The sequence below is a fragment of the Apodemus sylvaticus genome, chromosome 3 (assembly GCF_947179515.1).
Source record: "Apodemus sylvaticus chromosome 3, mApoSyl1.1, whole genome shotgun sequence".
Taxonomy (NCBI): domain Eukaryota; kingdom Metazoa; phylum Chordata; class Mammalia; order Rodentia; family Muridae; genus Apodemus; species Apodemus sylvaticus.
In genome coordinates this window covers 110,759,008-110,782,256 of record NC_067474.1, presented here as the reverse complement: position 1 = coordinate 110,782,256, position 23,249 = coordinate 110,759,008, and the positions used below count along the sequence as shown (strand labels likewise).

At 38.2% G+C, this 23,249-nt stretch overlaps 1 protein-coding gene across 2 annotated transcripts in view; it reads left to right on the top strand.

The window, feature by feature from the left end:
- Positions 1-15,087, top strand: part of LOC127680965 (cytochrome P450 2J4-like) — a 58,674-nt gene extending 43,587 nt beyond the window's left edge. For both annotated transcript variants that reach the window (XM_052176796.1, XM_052176795.1), the window contains 4 exons: positions 1,056-1,197; positions 7,577-7,764; positions 12,280-12,418; positions 14,909-15,087. In XM_052176796.1, coding sequence (XP_052032756.1) covers positions 1,056-1,197; positions 7,577-7,764; positions 12,280-12,418; positions 14,909-15,087 — 648 coding nt within the window. The remainder of the gene's footprint in view (positions 1-1,055; positions 1,198-7,576; positions 7,765-12,279; positions 12,419-14,908) is intronic.
- Positions 15,088-23,249: the final 8,162 nt, after the last annotated feature.

Below are 23,249 nucleotides of genomic sequence, written 5' to 3'. Positions count from 1 at the left end.
CACCCCATCTCAGTCCACAGTAATTTTAACTGAATGTTAGTGTTTATCTCCAAAGTCTGGGTGAGGCCTCTACCTTCCTCTGTCCCTATATCATAACTCTACAACCACATGAAGGTTAGAAAGCAGTCATTTGCATGTATGTATTATCTATGCCTCATTGTGACACCACTAAGCCAAAACAACTTGAAACATTAGTTTATACTTTTCAGGGGAGTTTGGGGCTTGTTTGACTCTTACAGAAAAGGAATCATAGAGCAGTTTAACTCATTGTAGGTGAGGGGTGTGATGGAGCATGCACATCTTTATGCACCAGGAATGAGAAACAAAGGCAGAGTCCAGTGCCTCGTTATAATTTCAGTACCTCCCACGGTGATAACCCTAAATGGGTCCTACTTCCTAATTCTCCTGAACTCCCAAATTAGACCCAAAAGGTAGGATTCAGGTTTTCCAAACATGATCCTACAGAGAATGTTCCATTTTCAGATCATAACTTATTGTGCTGCTAAAATCTCGGTAGATTTCTGGCTAATCCAAATTACTGTATCTGTCATTGAATCATTGACTCACTGAATACCAGGTCCCTCCTCTGATCAAGTGTACAGTGAAATGCCTGTGCATCCTATCAGTACTTGCATCATCCTGGTATAATTAGTTAGAAGCAATAGTTTATCCTTAGAGGAGGAGGCACACTACATGCCATCTAGTGTCTGTGTTTGTATGCATGTCGAATACTGTCTATAGTTCACCTATTCCAACAATGGCTATCTACCAATAGAACGTCCAAAGAATTCAGTAGTTATTTAGTCCATGAGGCTGGATGAGCCTTGCTCTAACTTCCTTTGCCAAATTCAGCTGATAGTCCAAGGAGTCTAGCTCTTTTCTGAAGGGAAATTTAGAAATGGATCTGAGGGAGAGAGAAATGAGGGTGGTGACTGGGAAGATAGGAAGGAGGGGACACTTCAGTCAAAATATAAAGTATTAGAAAAGAATAAATTAAGTAATCAATCAAGTAATTAATGAGGAAATCCTAGAAAAAATCTACAATGTCTTTACAGTACCCAGACAAGACTACTACAAGCTTTAATGAAGAAAACCTCATCTGCAGCACTCTGGACCTCTTCTTTGCTGGAACAGAGACAACATCCACAGCACTGCGCTGGGCTCTGCTCTACATAACTGCTTACCCAGAAGTGCAAGGTGAGCATATGCTGCATGGGCCTAGAGATGGCAGAATAGTATGTCTACAAGTCGTTACTTAGATGGGGTCAGAAGATAGAATAGTGGAGTAGAAGACATGGAACTGCTGTGAGACAAGCTGTTTTGGAGAACAGGAATGTCCTTCACATACCCCATCAGGATTGTGATGAGTAATGAGTACAGATTTTATAGTCTATGAATTAAAGGAGCTTCAATTCTAAGGTTAACTAGAGAATCACATGTCCTTGTGGTAGTTTCTAGCCAATAGAGGCAGTGTCCCATGAAAATCTACTTAGTCTTTCCTTCACTTTTATCACTACCACACTATCTTGCCCTGGATACTACTACTAAGATGCTTCAGTCTGACACCTAACATCCTATTATGTAACTTCTGCTGTCCAGACTCAAGCACACAAATTCTTCATGGTGCCTGTCAAAACTACATTTTCTCCATTGGCACTGTTCCTAAAATTACTTCTAAGAAGGGTCTGGTCATTCCATCTATCAAAAAGTACTATTTCTACTTCTAGCATTCAGAAGAATCTTCTCAGATACTACTTCCTAATATGTCTGCCTCATATAATGCTAATATTCTACCCATTATAAGACACAACAATGTGCCCCATTATAGGGCTGTGTTTTCTATTTATATCTCCAAAGGGCCTTTTACACCATCAGCAATAAAGCACCATCCCATCTTTTTTATTTCTATGGATTATCAAAAAAATTCTGGTGTCCTAAAAGATTATGTGTGAAGCACAAAGTCACTGTGGCACATTCAAGTCACCTATTCTGCCATAAGATGAAAGTATAGTGATTACAATGCACTGATTTATAAGATTAGTAAATGTTAAATTGTTATTTCTTGAGCTCCATCTACTGTTTGAGACAGGTGTTTTTAATGGCATGGAACTTACCAAGTAGACAGGACTGTCTGGTGAGTGAAGCACAGCACTCTGACACTCTGGGATTAGAAGTCCATGCCACCATACCTACAATTTTTTAAATGAATTCTTTGGGTAAACCACAGATCCCCTAGTTTACATATCTATCACTTTATTTACTAAGCTTCCTTATGTACAACCTTTTTCTTTATTATCCTAAAGGTATATATTATATCTATCTATTTTCCTATCTATCTATACAATAGTGATTTGTATATTTGTTACCTACATTTCTGTTTCTGTGACATAATGCTATAACCATAACTAACGTATAGAGTTTATTTTGAATGACAGAATCTAGAACTGTGCAGCAAGCAGTGAAAATTAGAACTTGAAGCTGAGGCATCACTCACATCTCAATTGAAAACAAAAGGCACAGAGTAAACAGGAAGTAAGACAAGGATAGAAACCCTTAAAGCCTAGCCCCACTGACATATTTTCTCCAGCAAGGCCCTACATCCTGAAGGAGCATCACTTGTTAGGGCTAAGTGTCTAAATACTAGAACCTATACTTCAAGTTTATCAGTTAATCCTCTTCATTTTTGCCATTGTTCTCTATAGACTCATGGTATATTATTGTGCAGAATGCATTTAGTCTAACTTTAAAAGTCCCCATATTCTTTAACAATCTCTATAGTTCAAATGTACAAATTCCCTTCAAACACTCAAGGCAGGCAAACTCTTCACTGTACCCCACAGCAAAGACAAAATGCAAATTTATGTAATTCCAGCACATATTGGAAATGAATATACAGTCCAATTCCAAAAGGAAAGAATGGAGGTATAGTAAGGAAATACTGAAGCAAAGCAGAAATGAAACACAAGAGGCCAAACATAAATCTTGTCACTCCATGAATGATGACTGGAAATCTAGTATAAGGACTTAAATGGATCCACCAATTTAGTCTTGCTGGTTGCAAAATAAACTTTATCAGGGGCTAGTTACTGTCCCTCTGATGTACAGCTTTTTTTGAGGTATCTTGTGGGACTGGCACCTCCAACACCTTTCACTGATCTTTCATAGGATTCTCATGAGGAATCTCCTGATAGATGTCACCTTACAGCAGTAGCCATCTTAATCTCCAAATGAAGAAACACCAACACTGTCACTCTTGCCTCTCCCATACTCCAAAACATGGGAATGGCAAGTTTAGCTGCCACATAGTGATGGTCCTTGGCCCTTTAGACCATATTTGCAGAATATTTTATTTTCCAGAAGTAGAAGACTTAGGCTACAGTTCCAAGAGTCTATAAAATTGGGTTGATATGTTAGTCGATAGCCAGAGCAAATAACTAATGAATCACATTCAAACTACACACATAAAACAAGAGACCAAACTGGAAACAGTGCAAGACTTTTAACATTCAAGTGTGACAACACTGAAACACTTCTTCCAACAAGGCTACACTATCTAAAGTTTCTATCACCTACAAACAACGGATGGACATAGATCAAGAGTTCAAATACCTGAGCCTATGGGAAACATATTTATTCCAAGTTGTACAATATGCATCTTGGGTTTCAATTTAAAATACATGTTTGCCTGAATATTTACATTTTAAAAACCTTGAAACTGAAGATCTCAGAAGATGGAAAGATTTTCCTTGCTCTTGGATTGGCAGGATTAATATAGTAAAAATGGCCATCTTGCCAAAAGCAATCTACAGATTCAATGCAATCCTCATCAAATCCCAACTCAGTTCTTCATAGACTTACAAAGAGCAATTCTCAAATTTATCTGAAATAACAAAAAACCCAGGAGAGCTAAAACTATTCTCAACAGTAAAAGAACTTCTGGGGGAAATCAATATCCCCGACCTCAAGAAGTACTACAGAGCAATTGTGTTAAAAATTACATGGTATTGGTCCAGTGACAAGCAAGTAGACCAATGGAATAGAATTGAAGATCTGGAAATGAACCCACAGAATTACGGTTACTTGATCTTTGATAAAGGAGCTATAACCATCCAGTGGAAAAAGGATAGCCTCTTCAACAAATGTTGCTGGTTCAACTGGAGGTCAGCATGCAGAAGAATGCTAATTGATCCATTCTTATCTCCTTGTACTAAGCTCAAGTACAAGTGGATCAAGAACCTTCACATAAGACCAGACACACTGAAACTAATAGAAAAGAAACTGGGCAAGACCCTTGAGGACATGGACACAAGGGAAAATTTCCTCAACATAACACCAATAGCTTATGCTCTAAGATCAAGAATTGACAAATGGAAAAAAAAAGAATTGACAAATGGAACCTCATAAAACTACAAAGTTTCTGTAAGGCAAAGGACATTGTCAAAAGGACAAAATAGCAATGAACAAATTGGGGAAAGATCTTTATCAATACTATATCTGACAGAGTATATCTTATACTTGGAAATCTTATTTCCAAGATATAAAAAGAACTCAAGAAGGTAGACTCCAGAGAGCCAAATATCTCCCTTAAAAATGGGGTACAGAGCTAAACAAAGAATTTTCACCTGAGGAATATCGAATGGCTGAGAAGCACTTAAAGAAATGTTCAACATCCTTAGTCATCAGGGAAATGCAAATCAAAACAACCCTGAGATTTCACCTCACACCAGTCAGAATGGCTAAGATCAAAAAGTCAGGAGAAAACAAGTGCTGCCAAGGATGTGGAGAAAGAGGAATACTCCTCCACTGCTGGTGGGGTTGCAAGCTGGTACTATACTCTGGAAGTCAGTCTAGCAGTTCTTCAGAAAACTGGGAATGATACTTCCAGAGGACCCCACTATACCATTCCTGGGCATATACCCAAAGGATTCCTGAGCATGTAATAAGGATACATGCACCACTATGTTCATAGCAGCCCTATTTATAATAGCCAGAAGCTGGAAAGAACCCAGATGTCCCTCAACAGAGGAATGGATACAGAAAATGTGGTATATATACACAATGGAGTACTATTCAGCCATTAGAAACAACGAATTCATGAAATTCTTAAACAAATGGATGGAACTGGAGAATATCATCCTAAGTGAGGTAACCCAGTCTCAAAAGAACATTCATGGTATGCACTCACTGATAAATGGATATTAGCCTAGAAAGTTGGAATACCCAAGACACAATGCACATATCAAATGGTGCCCAAGAAGAAGGAAGGAGTGACCCCTGGTCCTGAAAAAGCTCAGTGCAGCAGTGTTGGGGAATATCAGGACAGGGAAGTGGGAAGGGATGGAATGGGGAACAGGGGGAGGAAAGAGGGTTTATGGGACTTTTGGGGAGAGGGGCACCAGGAAAGGGAAAATCACTTGAAATGTAAATAAAGAATATATCAAATAAAAAAAAAGAGTTGACTTCTATAATAGAAGCTCCAAAGCATCACATTTACTTATTGGATCCATTTTCATTGTACAGCATGTATTGTCATCAAGAGATAGGACCATGATGTACCATGATAGAAGAAGTCATATATAAATGAGTTAGAAAGTGAATTCATTGTTGAGGTTTGGTCTATTGCTGTATATTTTAATGCTAAATTCAATGCCTAGAAGTCTAGAACTATGAATGACTTCTCATGCTTACAAGCTCTTCTGAAAACCTTGTTCTTTGATTTAATACTACTAGTTAGTTAAATAAAATTGGCTACAGCCAATTTACTAGAGGGATCAGAGGATGGTGGATTTGGAGTGATGTACTTGGAGGGGAAGAGATAAGAAGAAGAAGAAAAAGTCCATGAGTGGAGACAGACCATAAATGCATGGCTAGGAGAAATAGCAAGTATCTGGGGTACACCATTATGGAGATAGATATCAGCAGTTAAAAGAGTAGATCAGTGGTTACCCTCTGCCCAGCAATTGTCGAAGCCAGGTAAAATAACCACAGACTGAGTCTTATTTATTTGTAAGCTAGTCAGGGTTAACCTTAAATTGTTGTTAAATTAAATAATCTATTTGCAAAATTGCAAATTATTCTCTCCCGATAATATACAGTACCTACATTATGAAATCCCCTAGGCATAAAAAAATTGAATAGATACAGGGACATAAGTGTATTTCACAGATATTAAGTTTTAGCTTCAATTGACATTCCTTGATAATTAAATCCACAATAATATGAACATACTTAATAATTATTTATTATGAACTTAAAATTGCTACAATCTCTTGCAATTGGTGACAGACAGACTTAATCATAATTCTTTATATTCTGAAACAAGTGTGGTACATGTTTGAGGCTATTTGACTACAAAGAAAGACCCTATTTCTAAAGAAAAGCATAGTTATTATAATAAATTTTGTTATATGCACATTCCCACTTAATTATCTTTAGACTATGATGCACTGAGATCATCCACTGCTATCAGAGAAGAAAAGGCTAAAGTAATGTATCTAACAGGCATATAATTACCAATTGCAATTTTTTTCAGAGTAGACTTGACACTGAGACACAACACTCTCTATGGTGAATCCCATAAGAATTGCCTTTTATTCAATAGGAAAGGAACAGGGAAAGGAAGCAGGGAACTATCTATTTGATCTTGTCACCTCATAAAACATCATGTCTATTTGCATGTTAGTTGGCAGAATAAAGGCACATATTCAAATTGACTCCAAAAGGAATCTTGTAAGTTTTAAGATGGACGTTAGTGGAATCACCATTATGATAGGAAGAGGGTAAACTATAGGGGGAAACATAGATAAATTTCTATACTTTTATGTTTGTATCAGTTCATGTACTTATGAAAACATTCTTAAAAAGGTACTATTTATTCTTAGTAGTCAGATGAAGAAACTGAGGCTAGGAGAATGTAAGTAAATCCAGCAGCAAAAGTGTTCAGGAAGAGTTTGTAATATACTCTGAAATACCTCCATAAGAAATCACAGTCTAACCAATATTAATAGTTTGAAAGTTGTGTCTTCTCTATGAACTCATGTCCTAAATTTCAGTAACCAGTGAAAAGATTAGCCTTGTGACCTGCATTGATGGCTTTGAAAGTAATATCAGAGAGGCCAGTGAGAATTTTTATCTGCTAATGGTGCTATCTGCAAGACTGTTCTCCTGACTTATATCCTGGAAACCAGATGATACAAAAACAGAACTGATTTATATGAGATGTCCAATGCACTTTCTTTTTCACATTGGAACATATGCACATTCACACAAATACAAAAATATATTTTAAATAATTCCTTTTCAAAAACAGGAACAATGAAATTTCCTTCTTCTTTAGATGTTAGGACACAGAAAAGCTTGACCATCTAGAGACAGAAAATTAATAGTGGTTATGGTGTAAGCATAAGGAAAATTACAGAGTTCAGTGTTTTACAAAGGAATTATTTGAGAAGATGAGTTCTTTGTAACCAGAACACTGTGTGAAATGTAAAAAAGCTAATATATTGGAGGCAACTTTTCTGTCTTCAGAAGAAAGCTCTAAACCTAGAAGCTAACAAAGCCCAATGTTTTCTTGCAGAAAAAGTACACTCTGAAATTGACAGAGTGATTAGCCATGGGAGACAGCCAAGCACCGATGACCGAGACTCCATGCCCTACACCAATGCTGTCATCCACGAGGTGCTGAGGATGGGCAACATCATCCCCTTTAGTGTTCCAAGGGAAGTAGCAGCTGATAGCACACTGGCTGGATTCCACCTGCCTAAGGTAACCTTGCATTCTTAGCTTCCAACCTCCAGTATATCCTTGGAATTATTTGAGCAATTCACATATAAATATAACATCTATTTCTACCCCAAAAAATAATTTGAAGTAGTAGAGTGATATTATTTAAAACAAAATATAAGTATTCTTCCAATGTGTCTAAAAGATATTTGCCAGGTATAGCATGATTTTCCAAGTGGCAGTGTGCCACAGATCTTGCCCGTAGAGCATTAGCAGGCCACTGATTACCACATGTGCCAATAGATGTTGTTGCACTGAATCTGATATCCTGTCTCTTCTATTCTATGTTCCATCACGCTTTAAGAAGCATATTCTCCCACATTACTCAGGGCTAATTATTGCATAAAAATGAAACAGATGTAGTTCTCAGGGATGAGGAATGGAGGAAGTCATGAGGCTCTGGAGGATGATGAAATACTTTCCACTTGACTTCCTAAGAGCCATGGAAATGGAACAAGATAACATAACCACCAAGGCCTTAAAAGCCTGTATGATCCTTTGTATAAATATTGTATTGTGAGATTTGGCCATGAACTTGTAATAGTATGAGGAGAAACATGTACCCTCACATCCAATAACTGCAGCATTAATTAGCCAGTGTGAACTTCGGGATAGGGATATCAAGTATAGACAATTAAAATGGTCTCAAGAATTTGCACATGGGAGCTGGAGCTGTTTCACAACCGTCTATGCACAGGTCCTACTAGGAGAGAGCTGGTATCTCAAGACTGTTCTCACTCACACACTTAGAGGTGAGATATCTACATTCTTTCCAATTACTTCCAAAGAAGGACCTGCCATAAGTGCACAGGGCTCAGGAACAGAGGAAAAGCTGGGATAGTATCATTTTAGTCAACATCTGCACCTGGGAGTTGGCGGATTTCTACAAGTCTCCCAGGAGTGCTAACACAGGCTTACAGGTGCACAGGAGGTATAAGCTAAAGGCGGAGACAGCAAAACCAACTGACGCCAGAGATAACCAGATAGTAAAAAGCAAGCACAAGAAACTTAACAACAGAAACAAAGGTTACTTGGCATCATCAGAAGCCAGTTCTCTCACCACAGCAAGTCCTACATACACAACACACCTGAAAAGCAAGAATTGGATTTAAAATTTCATCTCATGATGCTGATAGAGAACTTTAAGAAGGACATAGATATCTCCCCTAAAGAAATACAGAGGACAGAAGGTAAACTGGTAGAAGCACTCAAATAGGAAACACAAAAATCCCTTAAAGAATTACAGGAAAACACAATCAAACAGTTGAAGGAATTGAACAAAACAACCCAGCATCTAAAAAGGTAAGTTAAAAAAATAATAAAAAATCACAAAGGGAGACAAATCTGGAGATAGAAAAGCTAGGAAGGAAATCAAAAGTCATAGAGGCAAGCATCACTAACAGAATACTAGAGATAGTAGAGAGAATCTCAGGTGCAGAAGATACCATAGAAAACATTAACACAACAGTCAAATAAAATGCAAAACACAAAAAGATCCTAATCCAAAACATCCAGGAAATCCAGGAAAGAATGAGGATAAAACCTAAGGATAATAGGGATAGAAGAGAACAAAGATTTCCAACTTAAAGGCCAGTAAATATATTCAATAAAATTATAGATGAAAACTTCCCTAGCCTAAAGAGATACCCATGGATATACAGAAAGCCTACAGAACTCCAAATAAATTGGACCAGAAAAGATATTCCTCCCATCACACAATAATCAAAATACCAAATGAACAAAACAAAGAGAGAATATTAAAAGTATTAAGGAATAAAGGTCATGTAACATAAAGGCAGACTTTTCATAATTACACCAGACTTCTCGACAGAGACTCTAAAATCCAGAAGATCCTGGCCAGATGTCATACAGACACTAATAAGACATAAATGCCAGCCTAGACTAGAAAACCCAGCAAAAGATATTCCATGACAAAAAAAAAATGTACACTATAACTTTAAGCAAATCTAGCCTTCCAAAGGATAATAAATAGAAACCTCCAACACAAGGAGGGAAACTATACCCTCAAAAAAAGCAAGAAAATAATCTATTAACAAACCAAAAAGAAGATAGACACATAAACATAATTCTACCTTCAACAACAAAAATAACAGAAAGCAAAATCATTGTTCCTTAATATCTATTAATATCAATGGATTCAATCTCCAATAAAAAGACATAGACTAAGAAAATGAATTTGTAAACAGGACACAAAATTGAAATAATCAAACTCATGTCTGAAATAAACCAAGTAGAAACAAAAAGAACTATAAAGAATCAACCAAACTAGGAGCTGGTTCTTTAAGAAAATCAACAGTATAAATCCTTAGGCAGGCTAACCACAGGTCACAGAGACAATATCCAATTTAACAAAATCAGAAATGAAAAGGGGGGGACGTAACAACAGAAACTGAAGAAATCCAAAAAAATCATCAGATCTTACTATAAGAGCCTTTACTCAGCAAAACTTGAAAATCTGGATGAAATGGACAATTTTCTAGACAGATACCAGGTACCAAAGTTAAATAAGGACTAGAGAAATTATTTGAAGAGCCCCAGAACCCCTAAACCAGGAAGCCGAAGGAAAGCCTGTAGGATTGTATCTCCCAACCCTACTTATTCCACCCAGTTCTTCAGCATGAGGGATGGTGCCACATATCAGAGAAAGTCTACTGTCATTAGATATTGAGCTCTGAAAATGGCCACACAGATACTCTCATTGGTGTCTTGTAATCGCCCAGAAAATTATCATTTAACAAAATCCACAATCAAGATTTACTACCAGACAGAGCCTCGGCAAATCTGTAATGCTTTGTCTTAGATCCTCAGAATTAGTTATTCTGAGGAAAGTCTTCAGAGTTGACATAAGAAGAGTTTATCATGTAAACACAGATACAGCATTGCCTTTAACCACAGAGAAACAGACAGCACCAACTTGTGCCTTTTTACCATGGATCTTCAATTTCAACAATAACATAAGCTCTAAACACTGACAGTCTTACAATATTATATGTAAGTTAAGCAAAGAGACATGGTGTTGACCTTGCTTGGACTTAGTTCTAGAAGTGTCTGTATCTCTACCCACTGTAGGACTCTAATAAAATTTTTAATCTCTCACAGCATGTATTCCTACATCTCTACAATGCAGTGAAATGCATCACACAGAATAGTGTGTAGTAATCACATGAATAGGTGTCCTACATGCAGAGCTTCCCACTTTGTATAGCAGTTGTATTTTTATTGCTTATGCACATGAAGATTTTCTGTACGTAAGTCATCCTGAACAAGATGAGCACGTAACTGCCAGATTATAAATTATGAGAATGCCCTGAATAAAGCACCCTGGCTCTTTCTAGGTCTAGATATGCTGGAGTGAGGAGCACAGACTGGGAGAAAGTAAAACAGGTTCTAAAGGAAAACAATCATTCTGAGAATCAAAGGAGTATTATACTTAGTCAAGCAACACAGAGGAGGAAGAGAGTTCCTAACAAAGGAAACAATGTGTAAAGTAGACTGAAATGAATGGAAAATGGGTGGTGATGGTGCATGCCTTTTATCCCAGCACTTGGGAGGCAGAGGCAAGAGGATTTCTGAGTTAAAGGCCAGCCTAGTCTACAGAAGTGAGTTCCAAGACAGCCACGGCTACCCAGAGAAACCCTGTCTCAAAAAATAAATAAATAAAAGAAAATTACAAAACAGCCTATGGTATCACAGGCACTGAGTGCAACTGGCCCTTGAGAATTAAATAATGTCTCTTCATACTAAGAATGATGGAAACTTTCTACAGAATGTGTTCAGAAAATGATAGGAGTGTGGAGTGGTTAAGTTATATTCACGGCATATTCATTGTCAACAGTGGTGCAGATATATGTAAGTGCAAGAGAGGGGCACTTACTCGATGCCTGCTCGAAGGTGGCAGTGAGAAATAGTAATTGACTTAAAAATTTTAAGAGAGATGGAAAGATTTTTTCAGGTATAGAATTTATTGGAAGAGTTGGTGTGAGGTAAAGGTGCACTCTGGACAATCCAGGTATCATTTTAGGGAGACTGGTTAGTTGGGCTTCCTTACTGTGTCTACCTGATGTGTTCTTAACACAGCTGAGGGAAAGACTTCAGAGACTCCATACTGAAGGTTAAGAAGTAAGAAGCAGAGATGAAATACAGACCATTTCCTTTGGAGGCCGTCCGTAGTCTTCACTGTAGGAAGTAGCTATGGTGATGGTTTTTTCACCTCTTATCCCTTTATTTTATGCCTTCATACTTAAAAGTTTTTTTTTATATCACATAGTGACATATTCCCATAGACCATAATTGTATAATGAAAAGAAGCCTATTGTCCTGGAATATTCTAAGGACACATAGTCCATCTTGATCTTAACTAAGAGTGTGATTTGGTGCAAAGCTTAGGGTTTGAACAGGAATGGATATTTAGAACCTCCATCCCTTATATATATCTATTCCACATTTCAAGCCTTGACGTTTTGCTTTCTCCTTTAGGGCACCATGGTCCTGATCAATTTGACTGCTCTGCATAGGGACCCCAAAGAGTGGGCCACTCCAGATGTCTTTAATCCAGAGCACTTTTTGGAGAATGGTCAGTTTAAGAAGAGAGAATCCTTTCTGCCATTCTCAGTGGGTGAGTAGTAATAAGAAATAGGCCTGATTCTACCTCATCTATCCATTCTCCTTTCCCTTGAGATCTCTGCTCTGATTTGACAATCTCCATATATTTCTACCCAGTACAACCAAGGTCTTGTGTGGTCCATTGTTTCAGGGCCCTCTGTCTGTGGTCAGCCAGCCACTAATCCTTTGCCTGACAATGAATAATTTTTAGAAGTATTTACTGAAGAACGTGGTCACCTCATGGTTGCCAGAAATCAAGAAAATGATGCTCCTAGATTGTATCTATTCCTTTAGGGACATGACTCAAATGACCTACTTTAGGTATACAGCCACTTAATTTTCTACCACTTCCCAATAATGTCACAGTCAAGATGGTGCCTGAATTGGCTACTACTTTATTGATGTGAGAAGATGCCATGACCAACACAACTCTTAAAAAAGAAAGTATTTAATTGGAGGCTTGCTTCCAGATCCATAGGATTAGTCCATTATCCTTATGGAAAAAAGCAGACAGGCATGGACCTGGAGTATTGGAGTATTAGCTCAGCATTTTACATCTGGATCCATAGGCAGATACACACACACACACACACACACACACACACAGAGAGAGAGAGAGAGAGAGAGAGAGAGAGAGAGAGAGAGAGAGAGAGAGAGAGAATTAGGGAAAGAGTGAGAGAAAGGGAGAAGTAGAAGGAATGTGAGATGTGAGGGAGGACGAGAGAGGCTGGGATCTGGTCTGGCCTTTGAAACCTCAAAGCCCACTTTCAGTGACACATATCCAACCTTGCCATACCTTCTAATTCTTCTCAGGACAATTTCATTCCCTGTTTACTAGTCATTCAAATATGAAGGCCATTCTCACTCAAACCTCCTTGGTAAAATCAAGATTACACATTACAAAGGACAGGTTTTTAAATCACATGCCCAGCCATGCTCAGAAACTAGGAGAAAACTTCACATTGTTGCCAAATGAGGAAGATTTAGTTTCATGACAAGGAGAGGTTGGCACACAGTGACAAGTGTTGGCCCTCAGGTCATGTCACAAATCCTGGGTCATAACTTTGCATATCATGATATATGCATTCTTTCTGGAGAATCTTGGGAATTTCATGTTATTCATGACTGTTAACGGGAGAAACAGGAACAGAACACAAACAAAACCCAATATTAAAAATACAGATGTAATATAAGATACTGACATCATAGACATACATTTACATTTACAATTCATCTCTACTGGTTTGCTTTCATGTTATTTCTCAAGAATCTCTATTAGGCAGATAACAAAGCATTCATCTGTCAGAAAATTTTAGAATGTTTAATGCCATTGAAACCAATGCAGGTACTTATGCATTAACCTACAGAGGACACATGCTTTCTTTCCTGCTACCATGTCCTTGTTGGGAACCCCATGAGGACAATGGAAAAGATGTAAGAGTATTATCTTAATACCAGTCTAAATATGTTTATTATAGTCTTTATATGTTTCCTTTATTAATTTTCCACTTTTTTCAGTCAAAAATGTATTAGTTTAGAAGGAAGAAAGCACTTGAAGGCAAAGTTGATATCTCACTTGTTAAAGGACTTGCATTGAAAGCATAGAACTTAATATGACCTCTACAGCTCACTTTGAAAAAATGGATCATAGTAGCATATGTTTATTTTCCTAGAACTTGAAAGACATATCTATTGGGTATCAGTGGCTAGGCTAATTTGGAAGGTTCCAAACAGTTAGGACTCTACTGTAACACGGGAGAAGGTATGGCATTTGAATATCAACACCTTTGTTTGTCCTGGGGAATCCACATTCATGTGCACACATGTATATCCGTGATGAGCACACATATGCACAAACACAATACAAACAGGGTTTTAAATATGGGACCAAGATTGAATGGAGTGTTACAGTGCTGATGGGATAGTTGATAATGATGTCACTTGAGGAAGAGGACAGTGGAGTGCTAGATCATAAGTCTCTCACTACATGAACCCAGATATTAAACAGAGAGACTGATGAGAAGACAGGTATATATATATATATATATATATATATATATATATATATATATATATATATATATATATATATATACCAACACAAACATTTATACAAACTTTGATGTTTATACAATGTGAATGTGTGTATGGTATGATGTGACCTAGAGCAATGGCTCCCAGAATTTTGAGAATGCTTCATTTCCAGATTTAACCTTCTACAGATCATTATTCAATGGAAAGGACCAGGATACATGGGGAAATGACAGTTTTCTGTGTTGGCAAAAGAAAACACAAATTTGAAACGTATTTTAGTTCCAAAGGTCAGGAAATGTCAATGAGACTCAGATCCTAATAGCTAAATCAAGATTATAGACATATCACCTGGACACAAAGCCAAGAGCTCAGGTCAGGATTTGCAGTAGGAATATAGGGAATCTAGTCCCAAGACACACCAAAGTCAGCTGAGAAAGTGACTCATCTTTTTTGTTTGTTTGTTCCTCAGGAAAGAGAAATTGCCCTGGAGAACAAATGGCAAGATCCGAACTGTTCATTTTCTTCACTGCTCTTATGCAAAAATTTGCCTTCAAGCCCCCAATCAATGAGAAGCTGAGCCTGAAGTTCAGAATGGGTGTTGCCCTTTCCCCGGTCAGCTATCGTATCTGTGCTGTTCCTAGACAGTGATGCTGGAAAAGAAAAAAGAAAAAAAAAACAACAGGAAATCCTGGCATATGCTATGAAGTTTCTGACCTTTGCTCATATGGGAGGAGAAAGATGTCACAGAATGAAGGTGACTCAAGAAATATTGAAGAAATTGGCCTAAGAAGTTGAATCAAATTTTTGGATTCTTAGACCCTGAATTTGGCAGTGGGCAAATCATTTATGAGCTCAGTGGCATTCCTTTTCATCTAAAAGTTTCAAGGACAGTACTTTTCCCTTATAAAGTAAATGCATTAAATTGAATTAATAAGAAATTAAAATTTAAAACTAAATTGTAATTATTTATGTAATTTAAACATGCTAACTCATCATGAGTCACCTCTCAGGTAGTGTGCTGTCACTGTGCCTAATTCTTACTTTGATACAATTGTATTTGCTTCTAGTCCAGAGACAACCTAAAGTGGTGCAAAGAGGGAATATAAGAATAAGAACTGAGATTCTGATTGCATCCACAGAAATAGATCATGAAACCTCTCCCATATGACAGATCTTTCATTAACTTACATAGTTCTGTTTTCAAGTAGTCCAGGAAACCAACAGAGCTTGGATGTTTTGCTATTCATAGGTAGGCAAGGTAAGTGGCAAAAAAGTTTCCTTTTTTATTTTAATTTTATTGTTTCTTCATGAATTTCTTATCATGTACCCCTATCCCACTCATCTCCATCTTACCTTGTACCCACCCTCACCCTTGCATCCTCCCCAATAACAGAGTAAAAATTCTCCTTGAGAAAGCCATAGTGTATCACAATGTGTCCCTCAGTATATACCTTTGTCCATATATCTTTGCTTGCAAATGTTTATTGCAACGAGTCATTATGTCTAGTAAGAGGCCTCTGCCTTCTGCTACACTATCAATATTAGAGCCTCACTGGGTCTCCTGTCAAATATCCTGTTGTTGCCCTGTGTCATTCAGATCCTGTTGCTTTGTACTTGTAGCACCTGCTTCTTCATGTACTATAGCAGTTCATTGATGGGGTAGAGATGTTGGAGCTGGCCAGTTCAAAGCCCTGGACATAAGCCTGAGAGGTGTCTGAGCTGGTCAGCCCACCTGTTCTCTTATACCCACACCACTGGGATGTGATCTCCAACCTGCCCAGCCCGATATATCCAATGTCACAGCCAATGAGGGTCATAAAGCTCTCCTGCTCTCATGCCCTTTGTGGTCCTTCATCTTTGTCCACACTATCAAGGCCAGCTCTGCTGTGCTTCTCTGAGGAGGTACAGGGCCATGCTTCCAACTGCTTCAGTGGAGAAGAGGTTGAACTGACTCTCCTGCTCCATTGGCCCTCTGAACAGGCTCACCAGCAACCACAACCAGGCCTAGTTCTACCCCATTGCCTACAAGAGGGCACCACTCTCCCAGGTTTTGCAGCAGGTGAGGGACAAGGCCTGTTCTCACACTCTCATGACTGAGGATCCAGCTTTCCCAATCTACCCTGGATGTCAAGAGGCAAAAGACAGGATAAGGGCCTCTCTCCCTCATCCTCTACACTACACAGCTGACAAGAGCCAGGCTAGTCATCCAGAGCTCAAACACTCAGGCCTAGCTGAGGCAATTACTTGCAAACCCCCATGTTAAGACCAGGCTCAGCTGTAGCCAGGCATAGCACAAGGCCAGCACTCTTGATGTTGCAGAAGTTGAAGGTCAGGGACAGCTCTCCTGCTCTCAAGACCCCAGAGCCAGCTAGCCCTCAGGCCACAGGTATCAAAAATAGTTTCCTTTTTCTTGTTGTAGTTTGACCTTGACCCTAGGACTAGGTCATATGTGGTCACAGATAAGCAAAGCCTGGAAGCAGGTTTAGAAGACAAAATATAATTCAAGAGCCCTGGTAGGCCAGAGCATGGAAAAACGGCAGGCCTTGTCCTTTCCCCATTCCCTCTGCCTTGTTAAAAATGTTAAATTTACATTCTTTACACTATCCACCAAGGTCTATTCCCTTATTTGGCCTCTTTTCACCTTGAGGCTGACAAGTAATGTTTAACTATTGAAGTCTAGCCTTCAAAAGCCTCCTCTTGTCTACCCTAACTAACATGCCCAATCACTACAAACCAACTCATCCTAACAGAGTTAGCTGAAAAAGACACAAGGCTTCTTGAAAGGCATTTTCTCTCCCTTAGTGACTCAGATATAGACCAAATCTGAGCAGATTAAAAGTACATGGCCCCTTGTTCTGGAAAGACTCAGTGAAGCAATATTTGGCAAAACCAGAACGGGGAAGTTGGAAGGGGTGGGTGGGAGGACAGGGGAAGAGAAAGGGGCTTATGGGACTTTTGGGGAGTGGGGGGCTAGAAAAGGGGAAATCATTTGAAATGTAAATAAAAAATTATATCAAATAAAAAAAAAGTACATGAAGGAAGGTTTATTAGGAGGCAGGTCACAGGTGGGTTAGCTGATCTCACAGGTGGAGGCCTGTGAAGTCACACATCTAGGCTAAAGCAAGGGAGTTTTATAGAGCTTAGGTGAGGAGTGATGACTTGCCAACTAGGAGCTGGGATAGTGTTCATACATTGTACAAAACTGAACCCCTACTCCATACTCTTGGGTGGGTTGCAGGAAACTTAGAGACAAGGAGTGATAATGTGGTAGCCTGGAGTTTACTTTAAGCAAATGGGGAGTTTTCTCTGTGTGGGCAGGGTTTTTGGGGAAAGAGGGCAGTCTGGGTTGTCTAGCCTGATCAGGAGGCAAGCAGGTTTCCCAGCCTAGCATCGTGACTTGTTTGTTTTTAGAGACTTTGATTCAGATCTGGTTACTTCCCAATGAAATGAGACACATGGGATAAAAGAATCTAGAGTAAGTGAGTTCGTGCTCATCAGGAGGTATGGGTGTAGGAGAATTTGATTGACCATTATTTAGGAAACTTATGAAACTGTTTCTGGAGGGAGAGGAAAAAACAAGGTGCTAGGACTAAAAAATTAGACATGTTAGTCTCAGCAGCCCTATGAATGTGAAGAATGAAGACTCTCAGAAACGATGGATTGGAGCTACTTCCTGGTTGTATTGGCAGAGTTTTCAGACAATTTGTGGAGTGTATTGATCTTGATCTCCAACAGTCAAGATATAATAGAAATAGTAGCCTTTCCCCCATGAAAGAACATGCAGGTATCATGATGGAGAAAAATGCCCTTAATTTTAAAGGGCCATTGTAGCTTATAACAATATTTTCTTCACTTTAAAAAAAGAGAAAAGTATTAGATACATTAGTATTATCATGGTTTGTAATCTGTATTGAAACCCGTAATGTAGAAAAAGCAATAGTTTTTATAACTTTGTGTTATAGAGCCTTGGGAAACAACTTTAACGCTCCGTATGTGGACATCTTAATACAATGGTAACAGCAAGGGGAACAATCTGAAGTATTTTTTTAAATACATCTTAAACTATTTTTAATTATTTAAGCTTTTATACATTTTAACCTTCACAACTTGTATTTATCAAACTCAAAAATCTTTTCTTATTATAAAACAAACTTTTTACGTGCATAAAATTTAGCCTCTGACATCCTCCAACCCCATACAAAATTTATTCCTTCTTGTATGCTGCTATTAACCATGAGACATAGCTAATTTACTATTGGGGGAATAGGAATTCCAAAATAAAAATGATCTTTTATGACTACTAATGAGGTAAATTATATCTAGAACTACTAGTGACAGCTCTAAGAGAGTGAGGCTTGAAGCCTGATATTTTATACATGAAGAGGACTGAGAAGGCAGCTGAAGTCTTGGTTTCTGCTGTTAAACTGATCCTCAAACACATCAGTTACACAAAAAGGTTATATTTTATATGAATAAGCAGGAAGTATAGAACAAACAACTTTCAAATCTATTAAAAATGAAATAGATTTATTGGCTCTCTGAATAGTCATTCATCCAAAGTTTCTTTATGGCCATCAAGCACAGAAAATATGACAGAATTTTTTATGAAGCAGAACTGTGAAGAAGGACTGACCTACTTTGTCTAGGCAAAATGAGTCAGCCATCCTCCAAGTGTCTTGCCAGTCCATAGTTTGGAAAGTGTGCTGTCATCAGTTGAGGCAAATGGCAGTGTATAGCCCAGTGTCTATCTTTGCCACATTTAAAGCAATTTCAGGAGGAGGTTCTTCTGTGCCCATCTTTTTTAGAGGAGAACAGTAGTACTGTCAGGAGCCAATGTGTCTCTATTTTGAGAAGCATTTTTATTCAACATTTCAAATGCCATATTCTGCAGAGCTTTGAAGTGTTCAAATACCACCTGCTTATCTAAAGTGTATGAAAATAGACGAATATTGGGTTTGGGCTATTTAGTTTTGATTAACTTTGAAAATATATCTGGTAGGGTAAATAAAGCTTCTTATGATAATTAATCATGGCTATAAATATAGTTATGAACATATTAAAGAATATGATTACTTATGAGATAATTGATAATTAACTTATTTGAGTTATAAACAGTTTTTAAGTGTTTGAAGAATATGTTTAAGATGAAGGCAATGTTGGGAAAAGAAAAGGTTAATAATTTGGAAAACAGCAGGGATTTGTCTGAAGGAGCTGTTATTACAAAGTCATCAATTGTTGTTTATTTCATTGTCAACAGTGTAGAATTCAGTTTTATGAATGAAGGGGGAATAACAAAGTAGACTGAACGTAGGAGGCATTTTTGCAACAGGTAAGTGAGGAGGAGGTGTGACTGTTAGAGTGGTGGAGCTGGAACAATATTGGGACCCATGACACATGGCAACCTAGAGGTGTGGTCTTGGTGAAGGAACCTTGAGGGTGGATTGTACCAATGGCCTAACACAGCCCTACAGGGGAAAAAAAAACCAGTAACTGTGGCCTAGGCATAGGCTTAAGGAAGCTGTAGTTCTTGGATTTAACAATAGTCACAAGTTCCTAAGGAGTGTTGGAGAAGCTGATGTATTCAATACATGAGCATTAAGACCTCCCTACCAGGCCAGGATGGACTGTGTAGAATGGAAGAGGTTGACATGAGAGTGATTATGGCCTTGTGTGACAAGGGAGGAGAGAGTAGATGGTTACCAGGGGTGGGAGCAGCTGTAGCTTTATCTGAACTTAGGGAAAATGAAAGGAAGGAAAGGGTATTTATTGCAAGAGCCAAGACCATGTGGAAGACACAGTGACCTGAATAATTGAACTCTGGAATTTAGAATCAAATTCACAGACAAATGGCCCATACATACCTTAGGGGAGTGAGATTAACAGCCTGGTTTGGAGCAACTATTATATTTGGAAAAGGTGAGTGTGTTTCAGTGAATCATGTTGGGTCAGTACGCAAGCATCTGTCAAGGGAGGGTACTCAACTTTGAGATCTGAGTCCATGGAGGCAAGGCATCTGCTGTTGTGACCATCCTTCCTAGTAGGACCTGAGCCAGAGAATATTGGTTACAGAGAAAAGGACAAGAGTATTTTGCAAACAATCCAGGACAGAAGGGAGTTCAGACATTTTACCCATATATCAGCAGAAAATTTAAGAATGTGGATGATATTAACATCAAGAATGTTCTCTGGTGACCATTTACTAAAGTCAGGCCATAAAACAAAGGTATTTTGGGCTAAAAGTCTGAGACAATGCAGTTTTAATAAATTTTGTAGTATGCACCCTGGGGTGATTAAGGATAAGTTTAGACTTCACATTGCCCATCTCCCAGCCTTGCTGGAGACACCAAAGCCTATCACACAGTGTCCCAAGTGATAGCCTGGGGTCTAACAGAGGAAGTGGTGAGCTGGAAAGGACCTCCCTAAATCTAAAGTGCTATGAACCATCTAGGAAAAGCTAAAAACTAGCAAGTGATCTTCCTGAGATGGCTTCACCATTGACTATAAAGCCATGATGAATTTGTTCTTCTAGGCAAGGCTGAAGAAATTACATTTGAGGAAAGAGTCCTAATATTAATATGTTGTTCCTCTTATTATTAAATATATATAACAATCACTAGGTATTAGCCCACCCCTTTAAGCAGGTTTCTGTAGACAAATGTAGAGCCATTCAACCAAGGCACCTCCTACTTATCCAAATGCACAAACTTCACTTAGTGTTAGTCCCCGAACACATACATGTACTTTCCATTAATCATGCATGTGCATATCTTGTCTATACATGTTGATTACTAGGAGGAATTGGTCTCTAATTAAAGAGGCAGTTTGATACGTTAGGAAGTCCATACAATCTGCACCAACATCAAGCTGATTGAGACTTTCATCAGTCTTTGTCAGGTGAAATGTGTCATATCCTCTCCTGTCATTAAATTTCAGGATGCTTGAGATCAGAAATTTTGCTTCTAGTAGACACTTATATCCTTATGCTTTCTTCTAAGGAACATAGTGGATTCACAGTCAATTCATACAAATATATGAATTAATTTATATACAATAAATTCTATTTCTCGTTTGAATTTGAGTTTACAGCAAAGGAGGAGAAAACATCTTCAAAACATTTCCACAGACCAATGTACACCCACTCAATCACCCTAATCAGGGAAACCTCTCAACTGAATCTATTAGTTATTATATATGCATGTCTCCCAAAACCTGGATGCACAGTGTCATGGTTTGTATATGCTTGAACCATGGAGTGGTACTACTAGAAGATGTAGCCCTGTTGGAGTAGGTGTGGCCTTGTTAGAGTAGGTGTGTCTCTTTGTGTATGGGCTTTAAGACCCTCTTGCTAGCTGCCTGGAAGTCAGTATTCAGCTAGCAACCTTGAGAAGACTTAACAATGCTTCAGCTCCTCTGGCACCATTCCTGCTTGCATGCTGCTATTGATGATAAAGGACTGAACCTGTGTACTTGTAAGCCAGTCCAAATTAAATGATATCCTTATAAGTGCTTCCTTAGTTATGCTATCTGTTCACATCAGTAAAACCCTAACTAAGGCACACAGACACAAGCACACTTAAATATTTCTATTGATATACTTTTCACTTTTTGGAGAGACATGGGAATATGTTAGCTCAAATCTTGGTGACTTAACTTCAGGTGTTATAACTGAACTGCCATTAACCAAAGAACCTTGTATTCACAGAGAACAAAACATTTTCAACAACCCAGTCACTTTTATGCAAGAAGTTAATTATAGAAAAAAAGAACAAATTCATATGTTTGTTGAGCAATATGGAGTGTGTATTATAATGCTTACTATATAATAAAGCTCTCTCTACCTAGCTTCCCATCATTCCCATAAACCAACCTCATCACGAATTGCCATTTTGACAGGAAGCAGGAAGTCACATGTCTGGAATGAAAGCAGACTTCAGAATACTTAACAATGTCATCCGAAATAGGCATTGAAAGAAACAACATGTTTTGCAAGACTAAATCTAAATGTGTTGGTTATCCATCAATGCTATCCACTACATAAACAAACTCAAAGAAAAAAACGATATGATCATCTCATTAGATGCAGTAAAAGCATTTGACAAAATCCAGCATCCTTTCATGCTAAAAGTATTGGAAAGAACAGGAATTCAAGGCTCATACCTAAACGTCATTAAAGCAATATACAGAAAACCAGTAGCCAACATCAAACTAAATGGAGAGAAACTTGAACCAATCCCACTAAAATCAGGGACTAGACAAGTCTGTCCTCTCTCTCCATATCTTTTCAATATAGTACTTGAAGTTCTAGCTAGAGCAATTAGACAACATAAGGAGGTCAAGGGGATACAGATTGGAAAGGAAGAAGTCAAATTATCACTATTTGCAGATGACATGATAGTCTACTTAAGTGACCCGAAAACCTCCACCAGAGAACTCCTACAGCTGATAAACAACTTCAGCAAAGTGGCTGGTTATAAAATCAACTCAAGCAAATCAGTTGCCTTCCTATACTCAAAGGATAAGCAGGCTGAGAAAGAAGTTAGGGAAATGACACCCTTCAAAATAGCCACAAATAATATAAAGTATTTTGGTGTGACTCTAACCAAACAAGTGAAAGATCTATATGACAAGAACTTCAGGTCTCTGAAGAAGGAAATTGAAGAAGACCTCAGAAAATGGAAAAATCTGCCATGCTCATGGATTGGCAGGATTAATATAGTTAAAATGGCCATCTTGCCAAAAGTGATCTACAGATTCAATGCAATCCCCATCAAAATCCCAACTCAGTTCTTCACAGAGTTAGAAAAAGCAAT